Below are 27,017 nucleotides of genomic sequence, written 5' to 3' on the forward strand. Positions count from 1 at the left end.
TTCCTACCAGAAATAAGCCACATCAATGGGAAACAATGATTTCTAACCTCCACAGAAAATACGATATAAATCACTATTTGTCTCTGTTTGCCAAGTAGAAAGTCACATGTTGTAGTGACAAATGAGAAAGCTCAGAGAACTTCCAAATCCACAGCCAATCATCACAGCTCTATCTCATAATGAACAACAGGAAAATGACAAAAGTTTCTTAGAGAAGATTCAGAGGCAGGGCAAAATACCAAATGAAATAATCCCAGTTTTGTTATTGGTGATTAATGTTGACAACATTAACCCACAGCTAACATTCAATTTTGTATATAAGCTCAATACACTGATTTCTTAAAAAACAAACAAATGAAAGATTGACCCAGTATATTTAATAACATTAAAAACTTTTGCTCTGCCATAAACACTGTTGAGAGAATGAAAAGGCAAGCCACAGACTGGGAAAGAGTCTTTGCAAAACACATTATCTGATAAAGGACTGGTATCTAAAATACATAATGCATAAAACTCAACAATGAGAAAACAATCCAATTAAAAAAATGGATGAAAGATCTGAACCTTACCAAAGAAAATATACAGATGGCAAATAAGCCTATGAAAAGATGCTTAACATCATATGTCATTAGGGAAATGCAAATTGGAACAACAATGAGATACAACTATACACCCATTAGAATGGCAAAAATCCAAACCACTTACAAACCAAATGCGGGCGAGGATATGGAACAACAGGAACTCTCATTCATTGTTGTCAGGAATGCAATATATTACAACCAGTTTAGAAGGCATTTTGGCAGTTTCTTATAAGACTAAATATATTCTTACCATATGATGCAGCAATTGTGCTCTTTGGTATTAACCTAAATAAGCTGAAACTTATATTCATGCAAAAACCTGCACACAAATGTTGATAGCAGCTTTATTCTTAACTCTGAAAGCAACCTAGAGGTCCTTCAACAGGTGAATGAAAAAATAAACTGGCACATCCATAACAATGGAGTATTATTCAATGATAATAAGAAATGAGCTATATGAAAATACATGGATGAAACTTAACTGCATTTTGTTAAGTGAAAGAAGCCAGCCTCAAAGGTTAGATAATATATAATTCCAACTATATAACATTCTAGGAAAGGCTCACAGGGAAAGGCTCATAGTTTTTATGAAGGCAGTCAAGAGATCAGTGGTTGCCAATGCTTGCATCAATAGTGAACTCTAAGGTAAACTATTTACTTTAGTTAATAATACTGTATCAATATTGGCTCATCAAGTGTAACAAATGTACCACACTCACGCAAGATGTCAATAATATGGGAAACTATGGGTGTGCTGGCAGTGAGGGGATATAGAAGAATTCTGCATATTTTGTTCAATATTTCTGTAAACATTAAATCTACCTGAAAAAAACAAAATCTATTAATTTTTTAAAAATAAACCACAAAGACTGACCTAATGTATTGAAGAACATTTTGAATTTATTTTAATTAAAACTGTTATAAACCCACTTTCCCCTACCTACTCCCATTTTGTTCTGCTTTTCTGTTAATAATGTTTACAAAAATGTTTACCCATATAAAAAAGATTTATCCAAGGTGCCTTCCAGAATTACTCCTTTTTTTGCATATAGAGGTAAATTATTCTTCATAAGAAGTAGGAACATATTTCTTTCATTTATTAATCCAATTAAAAATGATTAGTGCTAAACTAAAATTCCCAACCAAAATTCCAAAGATGAGCAAAACAAAAGCCTGTGGAAATAAAACGATAAAGAACAATTAGAGTATTTTAAACCTCCACCTTCTCCAATAAAGTATGTTATAGTTCAAAATCCATTAACTTTCTTAATGTAGATAAAATAGTCAATTATAAAATGACAAGTTATTTCTTAAAACAGAATTCTTAAAAGAAATAAACAAAAGCTAACCTACCCCAAGCTTTTTCCATGAGAGAAAATCCTCTCTGCTAAGTTTAAGATAAAATAGTCCTGGGAATACAAAAATCAAACACGTTGATGTACTGGAACCTTTGAGCAGGAAAAAAAAAAAAAAAGGGTATTGTCAGATTCAGATGTGAGGCTGGATGACAATTTTACCCATTTTGTTATATGGGATTTTTTGAAACAGAAAACTTACCAATTATACCAAATACATTCTTAATGTCAGGAACATATAATGCAAGTAAAACAATGATAATATTGACTGCTAAAGTGATCAAAGAATGGCGAATCCATGAGAATGGAAAGTTGGAGAAAAACATCATCATTAAAGCTTTCCTTGCCTGTATAACAGAAAAAGAAACAGATTTAAGCAAAGAAAAAGTGTCAAAGCCAAAATACCTGCTTAGGGAAACACAGGTACAATACAGTAACCATGACATTCTTGTCCCCTACACCATTTAGATTTTTAAAATATAGCATAAACTACTATTAAAGTGTTTATGACACATAAACTAAGAAATATACCTTTCTGTGTGAGCTTCATAAAAATTATTTTGCTTCAATTCTTGAAGAAACGTTCACATTCAATTTCTCTAGGTTGCATACTTTTCAAAATGACCAACAATAACACTGTGTGATGAGATCTCAATCATTTTCATTAAATTCACACACAGAAGAACAAAAGGTTAAAATAGAAAAAGAGGTCATGCTATGGGAAAGAAACATCATTTACTATTTTATTTTATATTATCTGTTTCATAGCATGTAAATATAAAAACTAATTCATGACACATCCCCCTTCATACACTGCCACCCCCCCATCCCCCGCCAAGGCACGCCTGGCAGAGCAGTTCACACAAGGAGTGGGCCAAAGATCTTGAAGGCCCAGTTCTTAGGGAGCTCACTGTTTAGGGGTTCAAGACATTCATGCAGAACCATTCATACCTAAAGCCTCTGTTTCCATTTTCTCAGAAATTCTTAAGATTCTTACATATGGCAACTAAATGCAGAATGAAGATCTGATCTGCCCCTTAATTATAATTCTAGAGCAAATAAAATATTTTGACTAGGATTAAATTAGAATGTCTATGTGAAAACAAATCTACAATAAACCAGAAGGAGCTTATTTTTGCTGACTTGACTTTTGCCTCTTCATGCACATTCTTTTGAAAACAGAATAAAGAATTAAAGGGGGAAAAACCCAAAACTTTAGAAGAACCATAGTCTCTAAATTGGAAACAATGCTGTGGGAGAGCATAAATCTAAACTAAATCTCAAAAAGCACAAATTAGCTTAGTGGTTCACCGTTATTTCTGTGCTTTCATGGGGCCATATGCAAGTATGAGGTCTTTGATCAATTACTTGACAAATGAATAAGATATACAAGACTAGATGTGATTCAAACACTCTAGTCTGCAAAGCATTAGTGTTGCCATATTAAGGAGCTGCTACATTAAGCAACAAGCCCTTTAAGAATACTTACAGGGAAGTGGATTAGAGGGACTGTCAAAAGCACAGCAAATAGTATGCATAACTTCACAGTCATGACAACAACATCATGGGGCAAGTATGTGCTATAACCTTGCAGTAATTCTGACGCCACTTTGTCTGTCAATTAAAAAAATAATAATAAGGACCACATTATAAACTACTAAGATGTCAGTAACAGCAAAATTATTTTTCTTGCACAAATAGATCTTAACAAATTTTGGATTCCCAGACCAAATTCATCTCTGGCCTTTTTCCTATCCTATGAAACACAGAGACATTAGTTAAATATCTTCTTGAAAATTACAATCTTAAAATAAAAAGTATTTATATATAAAAGAAAATTACAATCTTTCCTTTTAAACCAGAAACCAGCACAGGCAGAACCTCTAAAATTATGACAATGAATATATATATATATAGTTATCTCTTTACAACTTTTCCATAATCTGAAGGTTTTGAACATTTATGTTTGTTTTGTAAGGTGCTTTCACATGTATTACTGAAAGTGTATCACATGTTTCCTTCCGATAACAATTAAGACAGGGAGCTAGGGTAAGAAATATTAACTGACTTGCCCAAGATCACACCACAAAAAGGGGAAGAGCTTCGCAGAGCTATACACCCCAATTTTTTTGGTGCCAAAGCCAATACCTTTTCCTCAATACCACAATGTTTTCTAGAATCTTACACTTCGTGCATGTTGCCTGCTTCATCAACATTTCATCTGTAGATTCCTCTTTCCTAAGAAAATGCAGTTGTAGGGAAACGCTTACTCGGCAAGCCAGTGTGGTAGTCAAGGGCAGAATGTGTACACACTGACCAGGCTTTGCTCCATGCTGTTCTTCCAGTTTCACAATGTCTTCTGCACCCCCAGTCAGACAGGGGCATGAAGAGTGAGCGCTCTCAAGAGCACTCCATATCCTGCCTTGCAGGCAAAGATCAGTTTGTACTTAAAATGGAATGGTGCTTTTTAAATTTGAGAGTAATATGTATTGGAAAAGATGCTTTGGAGGAAATAAAAAAACAAGGATCTTAAAATATAAAGGAGCAATAAGACGCACACACCCATATAACAGAAAGTGGATAAACACAGATACACACGTAAGTGGCAGTAGTCATTCTAAACAAAGAGCTACGGTGATTCTGAATAGGGAAAGGTAACTGTGACTTTGGGATGAGCAAGCAGGAAATCCAGGGAGGCTTGGGGAGAGTCATCATGGTCTAGAGAATAGCAGGAAGGTAGAGGGCCCTGAATTCTGGGACTACACAGACTAATGTTCAAATTCCTCTACTTATTAGCACCTTAACTTCTCTGAGTCTCTCTGTTCTTACATCTGCAAAATGGGGACAATAATATTTTGACCTGTGGATTACTGAGAGCATTAAATGAGTTAATGTATGTGTGGGTAAAGAGATTTTCTCTCAGAGCAAGAAGAGCACAGGCAGAAGCCCAAATGTAGCAATGAGAATATGCATCTAAGAAAATGAGTACCCAGTGGTACTACAGTGGCTGGAAGAGGATGTGCTAGAGAGCAAAGACAGTATGGGTGATACGGCCAGAAAATGCATTTACGACCCAGGAGCAGGGCTCTTCACAGGTAAACCCTATGAAGTGGGCCACAGAGACGCAATGACTTATGAAGATTAGTGTATTATGATCTGAACTAAGCAGGAAGAAAAAGATACCCAAAACAGAAATAACAGGAGGTTACTGTCATAATCACTGAGAGGTAATGAGAAACTGAACTAGACCAGTAATAATGGAAATGGGAGAGAAACTAATTGTCTAACATATGAAAGAACTACTTTACACGATGTGAGACTAGTGGACTAAAGTAAGAGATTAAGAAGAGCCAGGAAAGCTGGGTATTATTTCCAAACCTGAGATATTTGTAAGCCTTTGAAAAAATATGGCAAACTATTTTATTTCCACTTTCTGAATCATGAAAGTGAGCTATTAACACTTAGTGCTTAACAATTTTGTACTTTTAAAATAGTCTGGTTATGACGTAACATTTGGGCATAGGCCTGGCTCCCCAGAGGAACACTTTTTCTCCCTCACCTTATAACACTTTAACATCTGTAAAGAGCCAGTACTATTAATCTAGGTACATACTTATAGGTCCCTGTAATCTGACAAAACTTAGATATTAACTAAGCTTTGGGAGCACTGGATAAAAGGATCCCAAGCAGCTCCAGAAGCCTGAAGAACTAGATTTATTATAAATTCAAAATATCTGTTACATATCCACTTTCTACTTTCCCAGGATGAAAACACTTCATCTGAGACAGTCAATTCTGTGTTCTTAGCTGAGCCTTAACATATGTAAAGGATAGAGCACAACACACTTCTCTGAATTCAGACAAATCTCTATAAATCTCAGTAAGGATCTGACAGTGATCTCTGCAAGTTATATATACTATTACATCAGCCATATGAAGTTTATACAGATTACCATAGAGTAGCAGAAAGATCACTGGATTAGGATTCAGGAGACATGCCACTAAATGTGTGACATGTCACGTCACTTCCCTGGGCTTCAGCTGCTCATTTACAAAATGAGTTGAAGGCCTTAACTTATGACTAGCCCTTTTGATAATTGCTCAATCAACAATTTTTTTCCATAAGACTGAGAGCTACTGTTATCTCGATAGAAATATACCATAAAAGATGTTCCTTAATTATAATTAGCAACCCCCCAAAAGCTAATGTAAACAGCAAAATCAATACCTGAATTCTCTTTTATCTTTGGAGAAGGAATTACTTTTATATCATTCTTCTTATCTATCACCCACCTATGATGAGATTTTTCTTAGATGTGTACTTCTCCATTAGAGAAAATGTGGATACTCTGAAGAATTTGCAGTGGATTAAGTCACAGACAACATTAACAGCTTTACCTGATAACAAGGACAATCCCTGTGTAGGAAATACTTCACTTACATAATGAAAATGTTTAGCCTCTGTGTTCACGTAACAACAGATAGATAGGTATATAGGTAGGTAGGTAGGTAGGTAGGTGAAGACATATAGATATGCTTGGAGCTTAAGTGAGCCAGGTTTTTCCAAAAGCTCACTAACAAAAACTTGGAATGAAGGAAATCTCGGTTCTATTGCATAATTCCTGAGGAGGCAACATGATAACAAAAACACTCACTCTGGAGAAAAGTCAGAACTGGATTCAAAGCCCAGCTTGTTATTCATTAGCTGCAGGTATCTGGCTGGCTGAACCGCTCACCCTATGTGAACCTATACCTTGTAGAGTTGTAAGGATTAAATTAAGCAATGTATATAAAATACTGGGCACTTACATAGTAAATGTTAGCTCAATAAATGTATTAGTATCCGTCCTTCCTCCACTTTCCTTTCAATCTAAGCTTTCTTACAATTTAGTACTGCATCTCACAGTAATTTACGTAACTATTCCTCAGCAATCCTGGAGATTGGCAGGCCATCTGTGGCTTCTTCCAGACAGCTATTTATCCATAAGGTGGAGGAAGAGGTCTATTTTTTAGATTTTTTCTCAAAGTTGAAGATCACTAAATAGAAGAGTATTTGTGCCAGGTGACAATTTTACTTTAGAAAAATATACAGCTATTCTGTTATACTAAGTTTTTGCTAAATCCCAACAGAGAACCTGCTACAGTATCTTACTGATCTAGAAAAGTCTTACTGAGCTCAAGTCTGTACAAAAATTTACAAACCCAACAACCAAAACTAGAGTTTATGTAGTTCAAGAATCCTGCTTCATCAGCAATGATCAAAAAAGCTTAACCATCTGCCTTAATTTTCTTTGTAGTGTATCCAGCAGGGTACCATAGTCATGTTGGAAATAATGCTTTTCCTGATGGTGTACACAGAGCTCTACTATACTATTCTTATCCTACATCAGTATTAAAATGCAAGAGCAGATTTAGATTAATGAATGGCCTTTATTACTGTTAAAATAGCACAGAGATAATAAGAAAAGGACTATATGGCAATTATAATTTTCTCATACTCTGAAAACTCCAAGATCATACTCATAACATAGTACTATAGAGTTACCATATTTAACTTAAATTCCATTAAAGATAGTGAGAAGTAAAGGGCTGAAAAACTGAACACCTGAAATTATAAAATAACTACAATGCTAATGATAATAATAATAGTAACCATCAGCAGTAGCTCTCCTTTGTGGAAGACTGCTATGTGCCAGAGACTATAACAGGCATGTTACACATACCTCATTTCCTTCTCAATACAACTCCACAAAATTACCCTGTCACAGATTAGGAGACGAAGAGATTACAAAGGTGAGCCTCCTGTTCAAGGTCATAGAGCAGAGTAGTTATCTGTACCACATTTGTTGGATTTCAAAATCCATACTCTTTCCACTGGGATTAGGAAAGGGAGCTGGTTTAGTAAAGGCAGCTGTGCAAGTAAACGTTGTCCAAAAACTTGTCAGACTTAGAAAAACTCTGGGAGAGAAGCAAAGTGCCACTGAAGTAATCATGGCCATCTAAGACCTGCAGCATGCGCACAAGGCTATCAACCATGAAATAAATCAGTCGTAACAGCTAAGTATCACCAGAGTAGTAACAGCCATTTACTTGGAGAGTTGTTATAAAAGTGCTCAGAAGCTGAAAAATGTAATCAAGAATTGACAAATTGAGTGCAATTTGTTATAATGGCTTTGTCTGCAAATTAAATATGTTTGCAAATTAAAGAGACTACGTTTTTTTTCTTGTTCTAGACTTTTAAGTTTCAGTTTTTCTTGAGGTTCTTTTCAGAACAGAAAAAAACCTACCAAGCAGGCAATTTTTCAAAAATAAAAAAAAAATTACTGTTATTTTAAGAATTTAAAAGAATCCTTTACAAAATTTATGGGAAAAGATCATGGTGCATCATAGAACACACATTGCCAAATTGTGTGAATTAAGTCCGAAGGCAAAGATCTCTGATATCTAAGCGTACAACTATAACCAAGTGTAAACCCTTTCCTTTCATAACTTGTTCTTTTGCAATTAAGATGATTGATTCTCCCAACCTCCCAAACTGAACTAGAGTCTAACATATTGAATTCTCAATTAAAAAATAAAATCATTGGGCGCCTGGGTGGCTCAGTCGGTTAAGCGACTGCCTTCGGCTCAGGTCATGATCTTGGAGTCCCAGGATCGAGTCCCGCATCGGGCTCCCTGCTCGGCAGGGGGTCTGCTTCTCCCTCTGACCCTCTTCCCTCTCGTGTTCTCTGTCTCTCATTCTCTCTCTCTCAAATAAATAAATAAAATCTTTAAAAAAATAAAAATAAAATAAAATCATTATTGCACATTTTTTTCTTGTGGAAAGACAGCAATGTCCCTGAGCTTTATTTAGGTGTTTAAGAAAATTTTCATACGAAGTTATTAATCTTGAACTTGATCCACATTTATTAAAAGAAAGAAAATCAATTTTTGAAGGTCCATAAAGCTACTACAGTACTGCACTGAATTCCAGCAGCCTAAACAAATTAACTTACTAATGAAAGGCAGAAACAAAGTCTATCTTCAGGTGTGAGATCAACTATAGAATAATTTCTTTTGTCATTGGTAGTTAAATAATATACTTACCATAAAAAGTGAGGTACCCAAAGAGTGCAGATATAAAATAAATGAGAAAACTTAAAGCAATTGCTGTGTGGGTTACATTTTGCATTCTTTTCTTTGAAGGGCTAAAAGACAAAAATGGCAAAAGTAGAAACTATGATCTGAATGATATATATCTAAAGAAACAAATATCTCCCAAGCTAGTCAAGAGGATTCCTTAATTGTTCAAGACCTACTTTACTAATAACTATATATTAGAATTTCTGATTTGAAATTACTGCACAAAGATTATGCTTCCAGGAAACATTCTCAAGTTGGACACAACTAACTCTCAGTTGTTTTATTTTATTTTTTTTCATGTCTGTAGATATTTATTTTTTCAACTTCAGGGTATTTATTAAAAATATTAACAGGGATCACATTAAATTTGTATATTAACTTGGAGAGAATTTACATCTTTACCATACTGAATTTTTTTTTTTTTTTTTTTTTTTTTTCAGTAAGCCAGCATATCAGTTTTTTTTTTTTAAACTAACACTTAGGGGCACCTGGCCGGCTTAGTCGGTAGAAGAGCATGTTTTGGGGTTGTGAGTTCAAGCCCCACACTGGGTGTAGAGCTTACTTAAAAATAAAATCTTTAAAATAAATAAATAAACTAACACTTAGTTTCCCAGTGATGGGAAAGAAGGATTCATAAAGGAGAATGTCATTCAATTTGAAAGTCTAAGTAAAAAGAAATACTTAATACACTTAAAATATTTCAGGATTCTATGGTACCTTTGAAGTTCACAGTATATTGGCAATACTGAGGTATGGCAGAGAAATGAAAAAGCCATGGTAGGTATGGCATAAACACTCTGGAAAAGAATTTAAAAAGATGAAATTATTAAATGCTATCCTGTTGAAACCACTACTCCATTTGACAATAAACTCAGTTCTTAAAAAAAAAAATCAATTTGGTTAAATTTATTTCATCTTTCACGAATCATCTCTTTATAAAATAAGGGTGTTTTGTTTGTTTTTAAAGAGATACATGAGTATGGTCACCAACGAATGTTTTACTTGATAGTTGGACTGCCTGTGCTAGCCAGAATATTTCTTGGCTGGCTTCTATACCATGTTGGGAGTACCATCAACTGAATCTAAGGGAATACTGAAAATACTAATCACATCTTACCATCTTTAACTAGGATCTGTTTCTTCTTCTTTTTTTTTTTTTAATATTTTATTTATTTATTTGACGGAGAGAGGGAACACAAGCAGGGGGAGTGGGGGAGGGAGAAGCAGGCTTCCCGCGGAGCAGGGAGCCCGACGCGGGGCTCGATCCCAGGACCCTGGGATCATGACCTGAGCCGAAGGCAGACGCTTAATGACTGAGCCACCCAGGTGCCTCAACTAGGATCTGTTTCAATGGGAATGAATATGATATATTCCCGACTAACAAATTCTTAAAGATCCATTGGAATACACAAACATAAGTGTTTTTTTTATTAGAATACTTAAGAGCCAGAGGAAGTTATAAAGTGAACAAAGTCATCATCTAAGTGAAAATACTGTCTTTATAAAATGGGTGGTGATGATTTACTTTCTCTTTTCTACTATAAAAAGATTACCCTCAGAGCGCCTGGGTGGCTCAGTTGTTAAGCGTCTGCCTTCGGCTCAGGTCATGATCCCGGGGTCCTGGGATCAAGCCCCGCATTGGGCTCCCTGCTCGACGGAGAGCCTGCTTCTCCCTCTCCCACTCCCTCTGCTTGTGTTCCCTCTCTCGCTGTCTCTCTGTCAAATAAACAAACACTTAAAAAAAAAAAAAAAAGATTACCCTCTAATTAACAGCTTTAGGCTTTTCAACAAAAATTCCAGATGACTGAAGACCTATCTTGGGATATAATGCCTCCTAAAATATCTGAAGGGAGCTGCAAAGGAAAGCGGTAGCATTTCCTGAGGCTGGATTAGGGGAATGAGAGTTTAATTCACAAATTCTCTTTCATATATTGCTTCATTTCCTGGCTTGTCAATTACTCCACCTAGATAGATCTTTAAGGCAGACAGCCTTTACCATGTAAAGGATGTGGTAATCTCCCTTGTGGAGTCAGAGAGACATTTCTCATTGAAAAACTGGGGATAAAAAGGAAAATTCTGCATGGAGGACTTAGCACGCTAACATGCTACACTAATAGAGTTGTACAAGAGTGGAAGAGAGTCTAGTATCTGGGACTTGGATTTCAACAGAATCAAAAAATGTAGATGAAGAAACCTGTGGCAACAGGGAAGACTGTGGGCTCTTCTAGAATGGTAGAGTAGAAATCATCCATATCACAGTTCCTGTTTCCTCTGCCAATACTCAGGGGCTCTTAACAGACATTTCCAGTATCCTGGTTCTCAGAGATGGCAAGGAGACTTGGTCTTCTAGTCTCCACTCCAAGCGTCATAAATTTCAACTTTGGAATGTCAGCCAGAATATATATTGGCAGCACTCAATTGCTGGTCCAGTGATGAAGCTGTTTAGCTACAGACCGAGGTTCTACTCACAGGGGAGGAGTTTTTGATATAATTGGCTATTTAGCTTTACAAGTCCAGAGGGCAACAGGAAGTCTGTATCCACAGAGGACCTTATTGGCCAGACCAGACATTTGGTAAATCTGTTCTTTTGGGCAGTGGCCCATTTAAAACAGGCTCCATTTAAAAGTATGCCAAAAAAAAAAAAAAAAAAGGTGGCTGTTTCATAATGGGCCACCCTGTGTTAAATAATATTATTCTTCTGGTAGGCAACCCTATACTTAGCATTTTCATGAAAATTAATTAGTTACAGGTACAAAGACCTAAGAGACCCTGTTACACAAATCTCTTAAAACTTGAAATGTGAAAAATCAACCAAAAGTATCTGTTAATAACTTACACACCTCTTTGGAGAAATGAAAGAGCTTTGGTTTACAATCATCTGTAGCATTTGAAATCTGTTTAAGAGGATTGAGGGGAAAAAGAGAAACCAACAGTCATTAAAAATCAGAATACATCAACAAAAATGATGTATTTATTATTAGTAGGCTTTCAAATAAAAATATTTCAAAACAAAGTTCCAAATTGCAATATAGCCATTACTTTTTCATTAATTAGGGAAAAAAATCATTATTAGTCCGATTTTTTCTTTTTAGCTTAAAATAAAAAGAAACAAAATATAAACTATTACCTGGAAGTATTGCTCTACATAATTTAATGGCAGAGGACAAGGAATGGACCATTTTTTAATCATCACCTGTAAAAATAAATAGAATCCACACTCAAGATTATTTCTTATAAAATTCATGACAAGGCATTGATTTCAAACAGGTCAGCATTATTTCAATTAAACTAATACCATACCAAATAATAGCTAAGAGAAGATTCTTTGCTCATATTATCTTTTTCCAGTTAGAATGGGTCATCCTTTAACATGGATACCTATCGTGAGGGGAGAGGGGATGCTGTATATCTATTTAGTGGGGTTCTCCCCCATTAAAGACAGAGAGTATTCTCATGTCAACTGTCAACTTTCCAAACCCGAAAAGTATCAAGGCATTAAAAAAAAAAAAGTACAACTCTAAATGGGAACCTGATGTTTTTAGTGACAATGGTATAAAACTACGGCTATTTGTGGACCTGGCATCAGTAGCAGATCGAGAAATATTAATAGTAGTTTGGGAGATGGCCACAGGCAGAAGTAAGTAGAGAACTTATGCAAAGCAGGAGTTCTGATGGAGAAGTACTGTCCTGCTGGCTTTTTTCAGACTTGCATTAGTTTTAGTAAATGTATATAAAGCGGGCTAAGAAAAGAGCACATAGCTAGCGAGCTCTAGCTGGTAAAAAGAAATTTTTAAAAAATTAAAGGAAATCCAGAGGGATGTTATTTCCCTGAAATAATCAATGCAAATATCTCGGGATTTTACTCTGGATTGTGGCCATCCTTCTCCTAGACCTACAGCTGTGGTCGTGTGGACATTACCATGTTGCAGTAGTTTTGGGGCACATAATTATTCTGTAAATATTTGCTCCAGGCTGGAACCCAGCATACACAGGGGCAAGGGAGAATAAAGGAGGCATTTGTCCTTAGCAGGAGACCAATAAGGAAATACTAGTCCTATTCCTATTTGGTATTTATCTAGTTTTGGATTTTAACTAATTCAAAACAAAATTTTATATACTGATAAGACAAATCTAAGGAAAACATACACTTTTAGAATTAAGTTAATGAGTGTTAGAACTAAAGAATTACTCTTAATTAAAACCCTCACCAAGGAAAAAGAAAAAGAAATAAAAGGGTAAACTGAGCAAGTTGCTTGGACATTGGACATTTATTTCAATATGAAATAAAACTAAATGGTCAACTTACCAAGAGGAAAAAAAATTAAAAGCAATGATTTCACATCTGTTTTCTGATATGTTTTCAAAAAAAGGATGAGGATGCGGCAGGGCAGAAGCTAGAGCAGCACGGTTGTCACTGGTCTCTCTCCTGGCCCGACTCCAAATGCAGGTTGCACATCTACTCCTTCCTAACAGTGGTGTGGTGGCGGCAGCAACCATATACTGAGCACTTGGGTACCAAGTACTTTGACAAGGTTGGAATGTGAGTTAGCTCATTTATTTTATCAGCTATTCTTACTTGGCTTGGAAATCAAAATATTTCAAAACAATGCTCCAAAATACAATATAATGATTCTTTCATTCATTTTCAATGAATTCCTAGTTAATGAAAAAGTCATTAGCAGTTTGGTTTTATATTAATATAAAGTTCAGTTACTATAGCTAATTTCCCTGCAGAGACCAATCCTAAGCCTAAGCCTGCCCAGTAGGATGGTGAGATGTGCTGTTCTATAAAGCAGAGTACAGCATGGGAATAGTAAGATACCCAACAACAAAGTGTAACAGGGAGTCCTTGCTTCCGTTGAAGACAGAACATGGTAAGAAGACAACTCCAGGGGTTAGAAAGACAAAGGGAAAAATAATTCACTTGTGTAAAAGGCCCTTCCTTCTCTCTGTTCTAAGTTCTTCCCATCTTTCAAGGCTCAGGTCAAGTTTAATTTCCTTCTCTCCTGTCAACTGCTGTGATTCTTATTCTGAAGCAAATAAATCAATGCTTAATTAGGTACTGTCTTTATTGTTGTCTATTTTTTTCCAATTAATTTTTCTCATCTCCCCTATGAGATTGCCAGATCCTTATGAGCAGTGTCCACAAATCTATCTGAAGCACCAATCATGCCTCACTCAGTGCTCAGAACAAGCAAAGCTTCTGACTACAAACCATCCAAACTGTTTCCTATTTTGATTACTGGCTTACTAAAATATTACTTAAGATACTAATCTGCATTCAAGACAGAACTTTTGGAAAGAATGGCAATCCATTAGTTTTCTGAAACGGACCAAAAAAGGTAAATCTATCTGGTTACTGTCATTCTTGACCCACTGTTAAAATAAAATGAATTTTAAAAATTTTAGATAGTTCAGAGGGGGGCAAAATTTTATGTTAAAATTTTTAGGCAAAATAAGGATCTGGGGCAACAGATAAGACTGTAAGTTTTGGGGTGCCTGGGTGGCTCAGTTGGTTGAGCTTCAGACTCTTGCTCTCAGGGTCGTGAGTTCGAGCCCCATGTTGGGCTCCAAGCTAGGCCTGGAGCCTACTAAAAAAAAAAATAAAATAAATAAAATAAATAAAAAAAAGACTAAGTTTTGCTTTCCGTCTGGTGGCAGGCATCAGCTCAAAGGTCAGCCAAGATGGGCACTTACAAGTCCATCCAGGAGCTATGCAGGAACAGGCAGTCCCATGTAATGCACTTTCTTCTCGGCGTGTGCTGCTGGCAGTACCCACAGCTCTGTGTGCTCCACAGGGCTCCCCCAGGCCCCCAAAGCAGGCGGATAAAGCGTGCAGACTGGGGTACAAGGCCAAGCAAGGTTATGTCATGTATCAGATTCACTGTAGTGGCCCCAAATGCTGTTCCTAACGGTGAGACCTCGAGCCAGCCTGTCTATCACGGTGCTAACCAGCTAAGGTTTGCCAGAAGCCTTCAGTGGGTTGCAGAGGAGTGAGCTGGATGCCACTGTGGGGCTCTGAGAGTCCTGAATTCTTACTGGGTTGGCAAAGATTCCAGGTACAAATTCTTTGAGGTTATCTTCATTGATCCATCCCATAAAGCTATGAGAAGAAATCCTGACAGCCGGTGGATCGCCAAACTGGTCCACAAGCACCGGGCGACGCCAGGGCTGACATTTGCCGGCCGCACAAGCCGCGACAAAGGCTTCCAGGTTCCAGCAGACTATGAGCGGTTCTTGCTGTGTAGCACGGAGAAGACATGATACTCTCCAGCTCCACTGTGTAAGTAATGTTTGTAAAATCCTTACCTAATAAACAATTGAGCTCAGGCATGGTTGCTCAAAAGTGTTCTTTGTCTGTTAAAATGAGTTGTCTGCAGATTGTTCCATGAATGCGTTGTCAAACTATGAAATGATGGTGTGTCTTGTTTCTAATAAGATAAACACTTTTGTCTTTGCTTTACGTCATCAGGGAGTTTATATGCCAGTGTTTAAAATGCTGTTTGGTATAATAGGTGTAAAATAAATTCTGTAAAAGTGGAATGCAGAAGCTAGCCATCTCATCTGTGGGTGCATATAATGAAACCTACAGCTTCACTGGGGTGATGTAATGCTCTGCTGGTTTACTCCCAAATGGTTGTTTTTAGGGGTTTGGTAAGAACAAACTTTTTTTTTTTTATTTTTAGAGCAAAAGGTTTTATTTATTTATTTGAGAGAGAGAATGAGAGAGAGTATGAGAGGGAAGAGGGTCAGAGGGAGAAGCAGACTCCCCGCTGAGCAGGGAGCCCGATGCGGGACTCGATCCAGGGACTCCAGGATCATGACCTGAGCCGAAGGCAGTCGCTTAACCAACTGAGCCACCCAGGCGCCCAAGAACAAACTTTTTAAATTGGATTTTGCTTGGCAATATGAAGAACATTCAAATCCCTTATCATGATCATATGCAGAATAATAAAGTTAATTAACTAGGGTCCGCATTTTTAGGTTTAATCCAATATTCCACCTAAGTAATTGCTGCTTTTGAAAGAATAGTTCAAAAGAATGCCACCATTTTTAGAAGAACTGAATAAACCCATTGTAAGAGGGTTCTCTTACAAATGAAAATAAATCCTGCTTAACCTAAGCAAAATTGCCTTGATCTCCACAGTACCACTGAGGTTCACATAAAACATGGAGGCTTCTGATTCTATCCCATGACTCCATGGGATCTGTAGAATACCGAATTCCATACAAAGCAGTCAGTATAGTATTTACACCAGTGTATATTAAAACTGTAGAAACTGAACATTAGGTAAATGAGAAGATTTTACCTTAAGACTTGTAAGCTAGTAACCAATGCTAGGATTGGGAAACTGGTAGACATCAGAAAACCTTTTACATGTGAGGATAAAAAATTAAAGTCAGCTGTGATCAGAATTAAAAAAAAAAACCTGTAAGTTTCGATTTACATTATTTGGAGAGTGTAATTTAAGAAAGTAATAGATTTCTGGACTGATTTTTAAAAAAATATTTATATTAAGAATTTTTTTTAAATGTAATATAGATATTATATAGGTTTATAAATACATATTGACAAAATAGTAAATGGAGCCATTGATACAATTCCAAAAAGTCTGGGTTGATATATACATGTTTCCTTTCCCTAACCATTATGTATTTCAAAACCTAATTATTTAGAAAGTCTAAAATAAAAGTCACAATTAAAAGGAACATTTTTTAAAAAGTCTTCATTGTCCCATTGTAGATCAAATTTAAACTGTGCTCATAGGTAAAAATCTGAGCAGATGGTTTGTAAAGCATTACAATAAGTACAGAATAAGGGCATTATGTCCATATGACTGCTACAGTAAGAAATCTGCATCAAATTTAAGAGTATCTGCCATGACAGAAATGAATATTGTGAAAACTACAAAAGACATATCGTATCAATATATTTCACATGCTTCAAACTACTGGCTATAAAAACCAAATTATTCTTACCTATGCAATGCTTGGATTGCCAATTATCTGTGAGGAAAAAATTCAGTGTTATCTAGACTGATTCTCTTTCACATCCATATGTTGATTTGCATACAAAGGTCATTCCTAGCCAAAAAGATGCTTCTCACAGTTTATGAAACTGGACTACTTTCTAACACCATATAGAAAAATAAATTCAAAATGGATTAAAGAGGGGCGCCTGGGTGGCTCACTTGGTTAAGCGACTGCCTTCGGCTCAGGTCATGATCTTGGAGTCCCGGGATCGAGTCCCGCATCGGGCTCCCTGCTCGGCGGGGAGTCTGCTTCTCCCTCTGCCCCTCCCCCCTCTCATGTGCTCTCTCTCATTCTCTCTCTCTGAAATAAATAAATAAAATCTTTAAAAAAAATGGATTAAAGATGCTTAATTAGGATTAAATGTGAGACCTAAAACCATAAAATTCCTAGAAAAGAACACAGGCAGTAATTTCTCTGACATCAGCCATGGCAACATTTTTCTAGACATGTCTCCTGAGGCAAGAGAAATGAAAGCAAAAATAAACTATTTGGACTACATTAAAATAAAAAGCTTTTGCACAGTGAAGGAAACCACCAGAAAAACAAAAAGAAAACCTACTGAATGGGAGAAGATATAGGGGATATCCAAAATACATAAAGAACATATACAACCCAATGTCAAAAAAACAATCCAATTAAAAAATGGACAGAGGGGTTGAAGAGACATTTTTCCAAAGAGGACATACAGATGGCCAACGGACACATGAAAAGATGTTCAGCATCACTAATTATCAGGGAAATGCAAATCAAAACCACAATGAGATATTACCTTACACCTATCAGAATGACTAAAATCAGAAAGACAAAAAATAACAGGTGCTGGTGAAGATGTAGGAAAAAAGAACCCTCAGGCACTGTTGAAAGAAATGTAAATGGTATAGTCACTGTAGAAAATAGTATGGAGGTACCCCAAAATATTTAAAATAGAAATACCATATGATTCAATATTCCACTACAGGGTATTTACCCAAAGAAAACAAAAACACTAATTCAAAAAGATATATGCATCTTTATGTTTATTAAAGCACTATTTACAATAGCCAAGAAATGGGAGTAACCTAAATACCTATCAACAGACAAATAGATAAGGAAGATGGATGTGTGTGTGTGTGTGTGTGTGTGTACACAATGGAATATCACACAGCCACAAAGAAGGATGAGATAGTGCCATTTGCAACAATATAGACAGACCTAGAGGGTATTTTGCTAAGTGAAATAAGTCAGACTGAAAAAGACAAATACCATATGATTTCACTCATATGTGGAATCTAAAAAAACAGATGAATAAAAAAAAAGCAGAATCAGACCTATAAAAACAGAACAAACTGGGGGCGCCTGGGTGGCTCAGTCGTTAAGCGTCTGCCTTCAGCTCAGGTCATGATCCCAGGGTCCTGGGATCGAGCCCTGCATCGGGCTCCCTGCTCGGCGGGAAGCCTGCTTCTCCCTCTCCCACTCCCCCTGCTTGTGTTCCCTCTCTCACTGTCTCTCTCTCTGTCAAATAAATAAATAAAATCTTTAAAAAAAAACAAACAAAAACAGAACAAACTGATGGTGCCCAGAAGAGAAGAGGGAAGGGGGTTGGGCAAAATGGATAAAGGGGACTGGGAGAAACAGACTCCCAGTTATGGAATGAATAAGTCACGGAAATAAAAGGTCCAGCATAAGGAATATAGTCAGTGATACTGAAATAGCATTGTATGGTGACAAATGCCAGCTACCGTTACGGTGAGCAAGGCATAATGTACAAACTTATCAAATCACTATGTTGTACACCTGCAGCTCATGTAACACTGTGTCAACTATACTCAAAAAATAAAGTACCACTGCAAAAAAAATCCATTTATGGTGAGAATAACTGTTGTCTCCCTTTTCCATGTGGAGCCTAAAACGTGTATGTTCATGGATGTTACCTAAACTCCTTATGGTAATCATTTTGCTATATATGTAAGTCAAGTCTTTATGCTGTACACCTTAAGCTTATACAGTGCTGTATGTCAATCATATCTAAATTAATTGAAGGGGGAAAAAAGCCTATGTTTAATTCATTTACTTCTTTTTTTTTTTTTTTTAAAGATTTTATTTATTTATTTGACAGAGAGAGACACAGCGAGAGAGGGAACACAAGCAGGGGGAGTGGGAGAGGGAGAAGCAGGCTCCATGCAGAGCAGGGAGCCTGATGAGGGACTCGATCCCAGGACCCTGGGATCATGACCTGAGCCGAAGGCAGTCGCTTAACCGACTGAGCCACCCAGGTGCCCTAATTCATTTACTTCTAAGACAGAAGTCAGATAATTTGAGGTGGGGAGGGCAATCATTTTTAATGGTGATAAGTTCAACAAATGATTAAATGTAAACACTGTTAAGTATTTTAGTTTTAAGAGCATCCATTTAAGTATTTCTGTACACTAAAACCAGGGTGACTTCCATTTCATTTAAATAATCTAAAGTTGCTTTATCTTTGCATCCCAGAAGAGAGTTCAACCTAAATTAAATGCATCCTAGATTGTTGTGACAGCTTGAAAATCTGGCTCTATAATATGGTTTAACTACTGGTGTGTTGTGTTGCTCCTTTGGGTAGCATTTTCTTTCACTCATTTTTCAACAACAAGGAAGAGCTGAATCACATACACACCCAGTATTATACAGAAATAAACTGATACACACACCTACACAAAGAATTAAACTTCATCTAAGGTTTTAACAGAATCAGTGTGCTCTCCTTTCTAGTTAACCAAAAGAGATACTGCATTTGGAAGGATGCTCTAGCTAAGCCTCTTCAAAATAGATACAATAAAGGAAATAATTTTGTGGAATAAAAGTGCTTTTAATAACACACTGAAATAAAACTCTGACAGAAAACAGAGTTAAAAGAAAAAAAAGAAGACATTAACACAATAAGTTCAATTTCAGTGAGGAGATAAGCAATATGCTATATTTTAAACTTACCACAAGAGCAAAGAACACCATAAAGAAAAATGATAAACTACTTGTGTAGCCAAGAAAGCCTGTAAAATAACAGTAAAATAAAAAGCAATTTATAAGGAAAGTGATCCTAACATACAGCTAAAGCTATACATCTTGGGCATGTCTTCCATTACAGTGCTTGGTATCTGGGGCTTAGGGCTGAGAATAACAACATTCCAACTATCTGTCACAGATCATTTATGCAGCTCCGTACAGCAGAAGTGGAACTGGCTTACCACTAATGGTACACTGGGAGGAAAAGCTGCTCTTTAATGTTCCACTGTAAAGATTTTATTTTAGTGGGGCAGACAAAATACTACTGCAAATCAAGTAATAGGCTAACTAGGCAAGGCTGAAGGCTGAACAACCTAAAGTAAGTCCAAGTTCAAAATTTTCACTGCTACCACCCTTCTGCTAAAAATGTGGTACTGTGAAATTTAAAAGCCCCTTAACATTATTTTCTTCCTTCCTTCCTTCCAAACAAAAACTGTCCTCTTCTCTAAAGACTTACCTATTTTAGGAAGAAGTGCAAGAGGGAACACAATGCCAACACAAATGATTATTAGTAGTGTTTGTCCATCGAGATACCAAGACCTATTAGAAAAAAAAATAATAATCGTATTTTAGGCCCAGGAATCCAGTGCTCGTGTTTGCGCACACACACAGTTATAACCATTACAACCACCCACTAGGAAAAGCCTACTTCCTTTCATTAAAATATGTTGTGAAATCCTGTTACTCTTATTAATGAATTTATATTTAAGAAATGTATCAAAACAATGAGATGCCATTTTCCAACTACCAAATTAGCAAGTATTTGAAAGTAAGATAATGGTCATTGTTGGTGAGAGGTGACAAGGTGTACACAAAAGTGGTGAAGGTAGGGGTGCCTGGGTGGCTCAGTCGGTTAAAAGTCGGGCTGTTGTTTTTGGCTCCTCATGAAATCAGGGTCCCGGGATTAAGCCCCAGGGTCAGCCTCTGTGCTCAGTGGGGAGTCTGCTTAAGGATTCTCTCCCTCTTTCTCTGCCCCTTCCCCCTGCTCGGGTGCATGCACTCTCTCTCTAAAATAAATAAATAAATCTTTAAAACTGGTGAAGGTAAAAACTGTGTATATTACCTTTCTGGAAAGCAATATGGCAAAAGATACTGAAAAACTTCAAATATTTAACACTTACAGAAGACTATTAAAAATAAACAATCAGGGGGTGCCTGGGTGGCTCAGTTGGTTAAGTGTCTGACTCTTGATTTTGGCTCAGGTCATGACCTCAGTGTTGTGAGATAGAGCCCCTAGACGGCTCTGTGCTGGGTATGGAGCCTGCTTAAGATTCTCCCCCATTGCCCTCTGCCCACCCCCACCCCTCCCTGCTCATGTGCACTCTCTCTCAAAAAATAAATAAATAAATAATCAGTTGGGGCGCCTGGGAGGCTCAGCCAGTTAAGTGTCTTGACTCTTGATTTCAGCATTTCAGCCCAGGTCTTAATCTCAGGGTTGTGAGTTCAAGCCCTGCACTGGGCTCCATGCTGGTTGTGGAGCCTACTTAAAAAAAAAAATAAATAAATAATAAACAATTCCCAACAAGGACAAAAATATTTGTAAAAAGATGTTTACTGAAAACATTTAAAATATTGAAAACTGGAAACAAATAGCTAAGACCATGACAATTTTTAAAAACAAATTATGGGACTATGGGATGATCATAAAAAAGAAAATTTTACAGGTATAATAATGAATAATATAATGATACGAAAACATCCTAAATATATATAGCATGATTAGCAATTCTGAGGAAAAGTGGAAAAGAACTGCAACATACTGATAGCCATCATCCCTGGGTGGCAGAATGATGGGTAAGTTTTCTTCTTTACAAAGTTTTCTATATTTTTCAAATTTTCAAGAAAGAGCATGAATTACCAGGAAAAAAAAAGTATTACATTTTTCATATAAAGGCATTAGAATACTAAATGAAAAAAAAAGGTAAGTTAAAAGTGTGATGATGTATTTGATTACTTAAAAAAACTGAATGAACATTAACAAAAAGGTCAGAAGGATATTCTTAAAATACCAGAAGGAGATATTTCTATGTGGTAGCAATATGAGCAATTTTTATTTTTCCTTTGTTTGCATATAGATGGTTTCAATTTTCCAATATAAATACACGTGTGGAACTTTTAAAAAGTTAGAGTTAATTCCCCAAGAATTTAACAGTAAAGACTTCACTTTAGTATGTAAAGGACAGACAATTCATGAAAGAAGTATAACTAGTAAATACACATGAAGAAAAGTCCAATCTCTGGTGCTAATTAAAGAAATAAATATGAGGCTGTTGAAATTAACCTAGTAAAATTATTTAAAAAGTAATATTGAAGAATGTGGCATAACTGGTCCTTCAGGCATTGCTAGTGATCTTGTCCATTAGTACTACTTCTGGAAAAACAATGACATTATGTAGAAAAAGCAATAAAAACATGGTAATCTAAGAAAATAAATATAATATAAAAAATTCTATGTGCATGAAGCTATGAATACAACATTACCATAACATTAAGAAGCAAGCTGGAGGGAAGTTCTATATATTTAACAATAGAAAATATTAGGCCCATAAAAGCATATTCAGTGGAATGCTATGCACTTTTTTAAAAAAAGACAATTTAGTAAAATGGAAAATACTAATGATAAAAATATAAAATATGTGGTTATTAACTATGTTCTAAAAAGCTTTTTGAGAAAAATTAAAAGGACATAAAACAACAATGATTAGGTAAGAGATGGTATTACATATGATTTTTATTTGCTCTCTTTTCTAAATTTTCTTTTTTTTTTTTTTTTTAAAGATTTTATTTATTTATTTGAGAGACAGAGAATGAGAGACAGAGAGCACGAGAGGGAAGGGGATCAGAGGGAGAAGCAGACCCCCTGCTGAGCAGGGAGCCCGATGCGGGACTCGATCCCGGGACTCCAGGATCATGACCTGAGCTGAAGGCAGTCGCTTAACCAACTGAGCCACCCAGGCGCCCTCTTTTCTAAATTTTCTATAATCATTTTTCACTGAAACATATACACATATACACAATTATAATAGTAACAAAGTATAACTAATGTCAATATGGCAGCTGGAGCATCAAAGACAATAGGGATTATTTTTTCAAATCATTTGGCAGATACTCTCCGAGTTCCCAGTTGGTGAAAATGCATTCTCTTTTTCTACCAGGTAGCTAAAGTCACCCACTGACATGTTAAATTAAGAAAATGGATAAATTCCTAGAAACATACAACATATCAAAATCATGAGAAATAGAAAATATGAACAGAGCAATAATGAGTAAAGAAAATGAATCAGTAATCAAAAATTTCCCAACAAAGAAAAGCCCAGGACCAGACAGTTTTACTGGTGAATTCTACCAAATATTTAAAGAAGAATTTATGCCAATCCTTCTCAAACTCTTCTAAAAAACTAAAGAGAAGAGAACACTCTCAAACTCATTTGACAAGGGCAGCATACTCTAATATGAAAGCCAGATAAGGACACTATGAAAAAAGAAAAGTACACATCAATATCCCTGATGAATATAGATGCAAAAATCCTCAACAAAATATTAACAAAATGAATTCAATGGCACATTAAAAAGATCATACACCATGATTAAGTGGAATTTATCCCTGGAATGCAACGATGGTTGAACATATGCAAATCAATAAATGTGATATAGCATATGAATAGGTTGAAAGATAAAAATCATATGATCACCTCAACAGATGTAGAAAAAGCATCTGACAAAATACAATAACTTTTATAATAAAAGTCTTCAACAAATTGGGTATAGAAGGAACATACCTCAATATATAAAGGCCATATACAACAAACCTACAGCTAACATCGTACTCAAGAGTGAAAGGCTGAAAGCTTTTTCTCTAAGATCAGGAACAACACAAGGGTGCCGACTCTCACCACTCTTATTAAACACAGTACTGGAAATCCAGCTAGAACAAATCAGGCAAGATAAAAAAAATAAATAAAAGACATCCAAACTGGAAAGGAAATAGTAAATCTGTCTTTATTTGCAGATCATATGATCTTATAAGGAGACTATCCTAAAGACTCAACCAAAAACTAATCAACACATTCAGTAAAGTTGCAGTTTACAAAATTAACATACAGAAATCAGTTACATTTCTATACACTAACAATAAAATATCTGAAAAAAATAAAACAATCCTATTTACAATAACATCAAAAACAATAAAATATGTAGGAATAAATTTAACCAAGGAACTGGAAGATCAGTACACCGAAAACTATAAGATTTTAATGACAGAAATTGAAGAAGACACAAATGGAAAGATATCTTGTTTATGTTCATGGATAGGAAAAATTAATTTGTTAAAATGTCCATACTACCCAAAGCCATCTATAGATTTAATGCAATCCCTATCAAGATTCAAATGACACTTTTTTACAGAAATAGAATAATCCTAAAATTTGTATGGAACCATAAAAGATCCCGCAGAGCCAAAGCAATCCTGAGAGAGAAAACAAAACATCACACTTCCTGATCTCAAACTAAACTACAAAGCTGTTATAGTAATCACAACAGTAGAGTACTGGCATAAAAATAGACACACAGACCAATGGAATGAATAAAGAGCTCAGAAATAACTCTGTGCTCATATACAGCCAAACTGCTATCTGACAAGGGAGCCAAGAGTGTTCAATGGGGGAAAAAGTCTCTTCAATAAACGGTGTCAGGAAGACTGGATAAACACATGCAGAAAAATGAAGTTGGACTCCTATCTTATACCACTCACAAAAATTAACTTGAAATGGATTAAAGACTTAAATGTAGTATCTGAAACCATAAAACTTCTACAAGAAAACAAAGGGGGAAAGCTCCTTGACATTGGCCTTGGCAATAATTTTTTGGATATGATACCAAAAGCACAACCAACAAAAGCAAAAATAAGTGGGACTACATCAAACTAAAAAGCTTTTGCACAGCCAAAGAAACAATAAACAAAATGAAGAGGCAATCTATGGAATGAAAGAAAATATTTGTAAACCATATAACAGATAGGGGGTTAATCCAATTTAAAAATGCACAGAGGAGGGCGCCTGGGTGGCTCAGTTGGTTAAGCGACTGCCTTCGGCTCAGGTCATGATCCTGGAGTCCCGGGATTGAGTCCCGCATTGGGCTCCCTGCTCGGTGGGGAGTCTGCTTCTCCCTCTGACCCTCCTCCCTCTCATGCTCTCTGTCTCAAATAAATAAATAAAATCTTTAAAAAAAAATAAAAATAAAAATGCACAGAGGAAATCAACAGCCATTTTTCCAAAGAAGACATACAAATGGCCAACAAGTATACGAAAAGATGCTCAACATCACTAATCACAGAAATACAAATTAAAGCCACATTGAGAGATCACCTCACACCTGTTAGTATGGGTATCAAAAAGACAAGAAATAACAAATGTTGGTGAGGAAGTGGAGATAAAGGAATCCTTGTGCACTGTGAGAAGGTGAACTGGTTCAACCACTACAGAAAATAGTATGGAGGTTCCTAAAAAATTAAAGGGGCGCCTGGGTGGCTCAGTCGGTTGAGCGCCTGGCTCTTGATTTCAGCTCAGGTCATGATCTCAGGGTCCTGGGATGGAGTCTGGTATCAGGAGTGCTCAGCCAGGAATCTCCTTGCGGATTTCTCTCCCTCTCCCCCTGCCCCCGCGCCTTGTGCACATGCATGTGCTCGCACGTGCTCTCTCTCTCTCTAATAAATAAATAAAATCAATCAATCAATCAATCTTTTTAAAAAACTAAATGATCCAGCAATGCCACTTCTGGGTAATATATCCAAAGGAAATGAAAACAGGATATCAAAAAGATATCTGCATTTCCATATTTATTTATTTATTTTTATTTTTTTAAGATTTTATTTATTTATTTTGACAGAGACACAGCAAGAGAGGAAACACAAGCAGGGGGAGTGGGAGAGGGAGAAGCAGGCTTCCCAACGAGCAGGGAACCTGATGCGGGGCTCGACCCCAGGACCCTGGGATCATGACCTGAGCCGAAGGCAGATGCGTAACAACTTAGCCACCCAGGCGCTCCATGCATTTCCATATTTATTGCAGTATTATTCAAATAACCAAGATATGGAAACAACCTGTTTGTCAGTGGATGAATGGATAAAGAAGATGTGGGGTGTGCATGTGCGTGTGTGTGTGTGTGTGTATGTAGAGCATATATACCATATATATAAATACCATATATATATGTGGGATAATGGAATATTATCCAGCCATGAGAAAGAAGGAAATCTTGCCATTTGTGACAACATGGTGGGACTCTGAAGGTGTTATGCTAAGTGACATGAGTCAGGCAGAAAAACATCATCATCGTTTATCACTTATATGTAGAATCAAAAAAAGCCAAACTCGCAGAAACAGAGTAGAATGGTGGTTACCAGCAGGACTGGGGTAGAGTCCTTGCAGTTACAGGATGAATAAGTTCTAGGGATTGTGACTGTAGTTAATAATAATAATATACCTGAAAGTTGCTAAATATACCGTGATGGAGGGTTTAGCTAACACTACTGTGGTAATCATATTGTAATACATGAGTATATTAAAATACATATTGTATACCTTAAATTTATACACTGTTATATGTTAATTATCTCTCAATTTAAAAAGAAAGAAAGAAAGAAAAGGTTTTCCCCTACACAGGTTTCAGCCCCTGGCTTCTAACATGGACTTCATGATTCACTGTGTCTCTTTTATTTCTGGTTTCAGAGGAAGTCTTTTTCTAATGTATGTTTAGCGGGTATTGGTGGGTGCCAACAACTTCCTTTTAAACAGAACAAAAGAAGGAGTAGCAGCAGAAATAGCACCATGATCACACCTTTCCCTTTTTCACTCTAATTCGTGTCTTTAGGAAATGCCTGTGTCAGAACCTAAAACCTGTGCACAAGTAT

General features: G+C 36.3%; 1 protein-coding gene and 1 pseudogene across 1 annotated transcript in view; one reads left to right on the forward strand and one right to left on the reverse strand.

The window, feature by feature from the left end:
- Positions 1-1,473: 1,473 nt before the first annotated feature.
- SLC38A6 (solute carrier family 38 member 6) overlaps positions 1,474-27,017 on the reverse strand; it is a 63,211-nt gene continuing 37,667 nt past the window's right edge. Inside the window, exons 7-16 of the mRNA XM_021701440.2 lie at positions 20,568-20,650; positions 20,039-20,097; positions 12,186-12,251; positions 11,899-11,952; positions 9,776-9,855; positions 9,023-9,123; positions 3,426-3,550; positions 2,139-2,283; positions 1,935-2,029; positions 1,474-1,754 (exon numbers count right to left, since the gene is read on the reverse strand). Coding sequence (XP_021557115.1) covers positions 1,674-1,754; positions 1,935-2,029; positions 2,139-2,283; positions 3,426-3,550; positions 9,023-9,123; positions 9,776-9,855; positions 11,899-11,952; positions 12,186-12,251; positions 20,039-20,097; positions 20,568-20,650 — 889 coding nt within the window. The 3' untranslated portion in view covers positions 1,474-1,673. The remainder of the gene's footprint in view (positions 1,755-1,934; positions 2,030-2,138; positions 2,284-3,425; positions 3,551-9,022; positions 9,124-9,775; positions 9,856-11,898; positions 11,953-12,185; positions 12,252-20,038; positions 20,098-20,567; positions 20,651-27,017) is intronic.
- LOC110590629 lies at positions 14,744-15,371 on the forward strand (annotated as a pseudogene).

This window comes from Neomonachus schauinslandi, chromosome 9 (genome assembly GCF_002201575.2).
Source record: "Neomonachus schauinslandi chromosome 9, ASM220157v2, whole genome shotgun sequence".
In the NCBI taxonomy this organism is placed as follows: Eukaryota; Metazoa; Chordata; class Mammalia; order Carnivora; family Phocidae; genus Neomonachus; species Neomonachus schauinslandi.